The sequence below is a fragment of the Pygoscelis adeliae genome, unplaced genomic scaffold, assembly GCF_000699105.1.
Source record: "Pygoscelis adeliae isolate BGI_AS28 unplaced genomic scaffold, ASM69910v1 Scaffold122, whole genome shotgun sequence".
In the NCBI taxonomy this organism is placed as follows: Eukaryota; Metazoa; Chordata; class Aves; order Sphenisciformes; family Spheniscidae; genus Pygoscelis; species Pygoscelis adeliae.
Genome location: NW_008824358.1, coordinates 33,511 through 40,693, shown reverse-complemented (window position 1 = coordinate 40,693; position 7,183 = coordinate 33,511). Strand labels below are relative to the sequence as shown.

Sequence of the window (7,183 nt, the reverse complement as noted above, 5' to 3'; positions counted from 1 at the left end):
TCCCCAGGTAAGCCTCGCCGCGAGGGGAAGCGGGGCACCGCTCCGTACCCCGCACGCTCGCCTGCGAGCTGCGGGGTGGCGGTCAGGGGACGTGACCCGCGGGAAGAAACGCCGGCTTGTGAGCGCCTTTCTCTGCGCTTCCTCGTAGCGGTAACCGCGGGTGGATGCTCGATGTGTTTAGCTCGAAAAAACGTTTGGAAATGAACAGACAAAACTTATTATAGTCTAAAACTTACTAAGTCTTGATTATATTTTATGTTGCTAAACTTATCCTTTAGAACGTTTCCTCTTGCTTTGGATGTTGGCTCTGGAAGAGGTTACATAGCTCAACATTTAACCAAGGTACCGTCTCTTCATGCTTCAAAGTGTTTAAGTATGTATTTATCCCTCCGTTTTCAAATAGGGCTCTATTGTAACTCAAAACAATCCTCTGAATCTTGACGAGGTAACTCCTTTTTTTTTTCCCCTCTCGTATCTGTAGCTACAGTCCAAAGACGTGTGTTGTGCAGGCTGTTACCCTATTGCCACCGAAGACTAGACAGATAGTGGTGCAATGGAAGCTGCCTGTTGCATGATAGCTAACCTTTAGTCTTGAGTAGGGCGATGCATGTTTTTCGATCGACCTTTGTTGGATGCACTTAGTTGTTAAAGAGAGGTATCATTATGGAGACTTCTAAATGGTGAACCGTTTACCCTTCATGAACTGTGCCGTAAGTAAAGGTACTTCATCGGCTGTTAATCCATGGTTTATATCTGACTGAACTTATACCTAAAAATGCAGAATGTGTTTTCTGGTACTACTTTTACCTCAGCTATTCTCCCTGGGAGCAATTACGAAGTATTATGTTGGGGGGGGAAATGCTTCCTTCCAACTTATTAAAAGTATGTGTAAGCGTTCCAAGAAATTACTAACGTCAACTTGTAAAACAACTTAAATATTTGATAGACTCTTTAAATTTTATTTTAGGAAACCATTGAAAAACTTATCCAAGTTGATATTTCAGAGAATGCTTTAGTAAGTAGCTTTCTGAATGCTAATGTGCTTCAATTCCATAATACAGGAAAGCGAAAGTCAGTTTCTGATGTTGTTTTTCTTCTAACCCAACATTAGAAAAATGCTGTAGACTCTGAAATCCCTACGGTCAGTGTTGTAGCTGATGAGGAATTCCTTCCTTTCAAAGAAGATACATTTGATCTTGTTGTTAGCAGCTTGAGGTATGCGTTAATCACTTATTTAATATCTTTAACCAAAAAATAAATTGTAAATAATCTTATTTTCAGAGTAACTTTAAGGAGAAAAAAGATTAATAGTCCATTGAACAGCAATAAGAAATGTACTTGCATAGTTAATATGAGCATACGTTAGGAAAAACTGCTGTCCTGGTGGTTCTTACTGTTTTGTTTGTTTGTTTTTCCTTTGAAACACGTGTAGCTTCTCTCTTTCCTGCATTTTGACAAACTAGTCTCCAGGACCTGCGCGTTCTCAACTTAAAAAACATCTATTTGTACGAACCTTTGTTTTTATTTAGTATCACTTTTAGGCATTTTGGAACTTTTGCAGCTTGAGAAACTAGGTTGTTGCTTCTTTGGCTTCTGAAACATACTTAGATAATGTAACAATTATTTGCATTGCCTAAATTTTATTTAATATGCAATTACAAAATGTACGCTTCTGTTATTTCAGTTTACATTGGGTGAATGACCTTCCTAGAGCTTTTAGAGAGGTAAGAAACTGTTTTTTAATACTAAACATCAACACTTGCCATTACTTGTATTCAGAGCGCTCTATATTTCCAGGTCCTCTTTAAATAAGAGGCACAGAAATAGCTCATGTTGCACACAAGTATTTTTTGCAGTATTTTTGGCAGTTTGAGGAGCATCAGTTCATATTTCTACTCATTTACTGTCTCAAATCAATTTGGAATAAATAACTGTGAAAAACATGTTTATATAATATTTTATAGTCTCAACAGCCGGGGATCATGGTAACTAATGTAAACTGAGGCAATGCTATTGATTTCATTGTGTGTTAGCTCTTACTACTTGTAGTACAAGAGTTTTCTAAATCTAACTTCTCCAGAACTGGCTTATGGAACTTGTATTATTTTTATGTCTCAGCTATTTATTTTGAAATACAACTTTAATAAGATAAAGGCTTTTTAAATGAAGCAAATACTTGTTAGTATTTGGACAGAAAACTGAAACTGTTACTGAAAAAAATCTGATTTTGGATTATTTCAGCTCCTTCCTGCGTGTGAAAACTCATTTCAAATCAGCTAACTTGGGAGCAAGAACAAGGAGTATTTTAACCAGTTTGCTGTTTTTTCATTTATTTCAAATTGGTCAGTCATTACAGTGCTATTCTGTCACCTGTTGTTATGTATAGGAGTACCCTGCTGTTACGGAAATAATAAAAATAGAAATCAGAATGCCTTCAGTACTTAAAAAAAGAAAAAAAAGGCTTGGCAAGAAATATATTATTTTCTGTGGAATTTAAGTGTTCTGTGGAGTGTCAAATATTTTTACCTCCACAGTAAAAATAACTGACACACTATAGTGTCCCGCAAAGGGGAGGGAGCTGGAGTTCTTGGCCAACTCCCATCGTGAATGCTCATTTCCTACTTTGGGATGACTGGCTTTAACTAATGGAAACTGCTTTCAACTGCCTAAATTTCTTACCTGTGAATTAAAGGCTTCTTTATTAGCATCGAGAAGGTAGCTTGATTAAAAACAAGTTTTAAAGATTTTTTTGTTTCAAATCAGTAAGGTAAACTGTTTGAAGCTTTTGCTGTCTTGCTGGCTCTTCTGGATATCTAAACCAGGGATCATTGCCAATTCTTAAGGGAAAAAGAAAGTATGAATTTGTTGGCCGCCTCAGTAGGGAGGGGGCTAGGACTTACTAGACAAGAAAGCAGCTTGTCAACCTTGGCATTTGAATCAGGATACTGCTATTCTGGCTAGTTAAAAATAAGTAGGGGTAGACATAATAAGAATTGCCTTACTCTATTGTGCGTTCAGAAGTACAAAGATCACCACTAGAAACTAAGGCCTCCATTTCTCTTAAATCAAGCTATTAAAAAGTATTTTTGCTGCCCTCATCTGAGAAACTAAAAGTAAGCAGAAGCTACCTTAATCTACCTTATTTTCAGAAGCAAATTAATCGAGGATATTGTTTTAGGAGTATCCCATTGAAAATAGTTTTACCCTATATTTCCACAGTGCATTTTGTGTTTCCTGACTGTAAGTGTAATTTCTGGGGCTTCACTCTTTCTTAAGAACAAATAGTCTCTTTTCAGACAGATTATTTATCTTGCAGCGTTACCAGAAGCTTTGGTGCAGTTTGCCTTGTGGAATACAGTCAATATTAAAAATCTGTTACAGCTACTATAACGATTTTTTTTTTTAAATGAACTTAAAAGCAAAAAAAAGTCCTAAGAACTTCTTAGTTGCATAGGCTTAATAACAAAAAAACATTAATTTTTTTTTTCTGTGTTGTAGATTCACCAAGTCCTTAAGCCAGATGGAGTATTCATTGGTGCAATGTTTGGGGGAGACACTCTGTATGAGCTTCGCTGCTCTTTACAGCTAGCAGAATTGGAGAGGGAAGGGGGATTTTCTCCTCATGTATCACCGTTCACTGCTGTCTCTGATTTGGGACATCTGCTGTCGAGAGCTGGCTTTAACACCCTGACTGTGGTAATTATAAATAAGAGAACAATCAGACAGAACAATCCAGAACATCAGAGCTGCTGGTATATAAAAAATACTATTTATGAATGTATTAGTAATGTACTGCTTCCTTCTGCATGTTGTGCACCTTGCTGAATAAGTTTCTGAAATAGCCTGGACTGCCTCTGTTCTCGGCTTCACTGTGATTAATGAAACCAACTGAAGTGTATCTTTGGCTAGTGGCCCAGTAGAATTTGGATGGCGGTCTTGGAGAAATGTCAGAGAATATTAGGCCTGCTTGAAAAAACTTTAGACACTCTTGCTGTTTCTTCTAAAATCAAGAAGAAAATAATGGCATTTCAATTAAAATCTGGGCTTGCATTTGGGCTGCTAAACAAAACTTTTTAGAAATGTTAGGACAGTAACATTCTTCTGAGAATTAGGCGGTTTGAACAGAAGTGGCAGATGAATAGTCCATTAGCAGCTCTGAAGGCTAGCATAATGCTACTGTTTTAGCTTGATATGCTCTAAAACTAAGCTGCTCAATTCTTTTAGGATACTGATGAAATTCAAGTCAACTACCCAGGGTTGTTTGAGGTTATGGAAGACTTGCAAGGCAAGTATATACTTTATGGAAACATAAATGTTTTCTGTATCAGTGGTGCAGACACAGAAGAGTTTCACTGTGTGTTTCTTAACTCCAAATTATAGAATGGTTTGGCTTGGAAGGGACCTTCAACGGTCATTTAGTCCAACCCCCCTGCCGTGGGCAGGGACATCTCCAACTAGATCAGGTTGCTCAGAGCCCCGTCCAGCCTGACCTTGAATGTTTCCAGGGACGGGGCATCCACCACCTCTCTGGGCAACCTGTGCCAGTGCTTCACCCCCCTCAGCATAAAAAATTTCTTCCTTAACAAAATATAAATAAAGCTTATTCTAACGGTGGAAGCATTACTTTTTTCCTGACCTCTAGTGAGTCAGGAGATTATGCCTGTCAGCAGATTTGTGTTGGGAGGCAGAAGTCAAAGATTTGCTACTTCGTGGTCTGCTATGAATTTTCTGCTTCCCTTGTATTCCCATTCTTTGTGAGCCTGTTCAGTGTAAGCTGCTGAAAAGCCCTGAAAGGGAGACAGAAGCATATAATCTCACATACTGTCTTTTCCCATGAGCCTCCCTAATGATCAGGACATTCAGGAAACTGCTTTGGAATGAGAATAAATAGACCCTCCAATTGGAGCCTGCTGAGGAAAGCAAAAAACAATTCAGATGCTTAACAATTGAGTTAGTATTGTGATTGCATTTGTCATGGGTTGTAAAGTAGTCATTGATATGCGGTTAGTTGTTATTTACACAGCAATTCAGGGTGTCTTCTTACTCTGGATCAGCTGCTGTTGTTCAGAGTAATTCTTTAATGAAAATAAAACTTTCATTCTCTGCAGAAACATTCAGATGCAGTAAGTGATTAAAGAGATTAGAATTGTGGTTATTTTATTTCTTATTAAAAAACTCTTGGAATAGTCGTTTTGATGCTTATCTGTTTAAAAAAAACAAAAACCAAACAACCCATGAGTGGTGTGTCTGAATAAACACTTTGTACTTGTGCTTAAAATAAATCATGCTAGAAAACCTAAATGTTTGAAGACTCAGGCTGAAGAAGTAATAATTTGAAATCATTCCTAGCAATACAAACTGTAAATTGCAAAGCATCGGTATTAAAAGGCTTGGATTCTTATAGGTAAGAAACTCACCTAATTATTTGTGGTATGTTGTTCTCTCTTACAGTGAGATTCAGAGGATTCTATACTTACTCTGGTTTAGTAAAAATCTGTCATTAGTGCATGACACTTAACTCATGGCATATGCTATATCTTCTTTTTCTTAAAGCTAAAACATATTTTTAGGTATGGGGGAGAGTAATTGCTCTTGGAATAGAAAACCTCTGCTACACAGGGAGACAATGTTGGCAGCTGCTGCAATATACCAAGGTAAGTATTTGAGAGGTAATGAGTTAATCTGAAATGACTTTAAGAACATGTTTCTATGTCTTTTTCTCTGACCTCTGTGTAAAAAAACCAGAAACATTTTGGAATAGAACAAAATACCATTATCGACCAGATATTTTTAACCTTAATTATAATGACAGGATTTGAACTATGTTGATGCACCAGTATGAGATATTTTTATTGTCCCAAATCTTTCACCAAGAGTCATTATGATGAATATGCCATACTTAGTTCTAATGTTCTCAGCACTAAGTATTTCTCAGAACTGACATTCTGTGTACCTTTTTTCTCTCCTTTCCTGCCCTAACAGAAATGTATGGAAATAGTGATGGCTCAGTACCTGCCACGTTTCAGATCTACTACATGATTGGCTGGAAATTCCATGAATCACAGGTAATGTGAAGCTGAATTATTTTCTTTTTGAAGATACTTTTTAAATTACTGATGCTTTAAAAGCTTTTTACAAAATATTTTAACTTAAAATTAGCCCTATATTTTTTTTTCTTCTTTTTTTTCTTAGGCAAGACCAGCCCAGAGAGGTTCTGCAACAGTTTCATTTGGAGATCTGGCAAAAATAGATGGACTTCTTTCAAGGGGAAAAAAATAGTTCTTCATCAGAAATAATAGTTGTCGTGGAGCTTCTATAAAACTTCTCATTGCAGATAATCTTCATTTGTGCTTATTTTATGACGACATTTTGAAATTATTATAATCTGCACGTAGAAGGGGTTTTTGGGGTTTTTACTGCCTATGCTACAACATCAGCTATGTAAAATGGTGTTCATTTTTTGTTTCTAGAGAAATATTTGAGCGGTATTGTAAGTGAATACATGCTCTCCCAACTTTTGATTAAATTACCATTCTCAAATGTAATGCCTTTTCCAGCATTTCAGTATCACAGAGTGCTCCAGGTATGATTTGCAAGCCTTGAGTGTATATCACGCTGCATTATTTTTTAATTTTTTCCTAAAGGATGGTAGATCATAATAAAGAATAGTACTTGGTGGCAAGTGTATTTATAAGACATCCTATAAGAGAAAATATCAGGAAGTACACAGGTCTAAGTTACTGGGTTTTGTGGGTTGGAAATCATGGGTAAAAAGTTACTGTCGGTTACTGTTTGAAACGTGAATGTTTGACTTGCGTATAAGGAAGTGGTTAAGTAAGTTCTGTATTAGAAAAAATCTCAGGTTACTACCCTTCACCTACAACCCTAAAATTCAATTACTTTTTCTTCTACCCCCTACTCTGGAAATGTTTCTGAACATGAATAGTAGAGCTCAGCCATAAAGAAAGTGGGATGCTTCATTGTAGCTCTAACAGAATGCATGTATCATGATTTGACTTAATTTACTGAAAGGAGTAGCTAGCAGAAGAGTCACCTAGCACTCAGATGGACGTGTACGTTTCAAATTAGTTGATTGGCTTAGAATTGGCATTCTCTGAAGTTGGTACCCTTTTGGAGTTCCATGGCATTTTTTTTTACCCGTTCTTTTATCTCGTAGCATTTG

General features: G+C 36.9%; 1 protein-coding gene across 1 annotated transcript; it reads left to right on the top strand.

Moving 5' to 3' along the window:
• Nucleotides 1-236: 236 nt before the first annotated feature.
• NDUFAF5 (NADH dehydrogenase (ubiquinone) complex I, assembly factor 5) lies at nucleotides 237-6,683 on the top strand. The gene is made up of 9 exons (XM_009319558.1): nucleotides 237-342; nucleotides 968-1,015; nucleotides 1,112-1,215; nucleotides 1,685-1,724; nucleotides 3,499-3,696; nucleotides 4,225-4,285; nucleotides 5,571-5,654; nucleotides 5,983-6,065; nucleotides 6,193-6,683. Exons 1-9 carry the CDS (start codon nucleotides 256-258, stop codon nucleotides 6,277-6,279), a joined length of 792 nt encoding a protein of 263 aa, XP_009317833.1. The 5' UTR covers nucleotides 237-255; the 3' UTR covers nucleotides 6,280-6,683.
• Nucleotides 6,684-7,183: the final 500 nt, after the last annotated feature.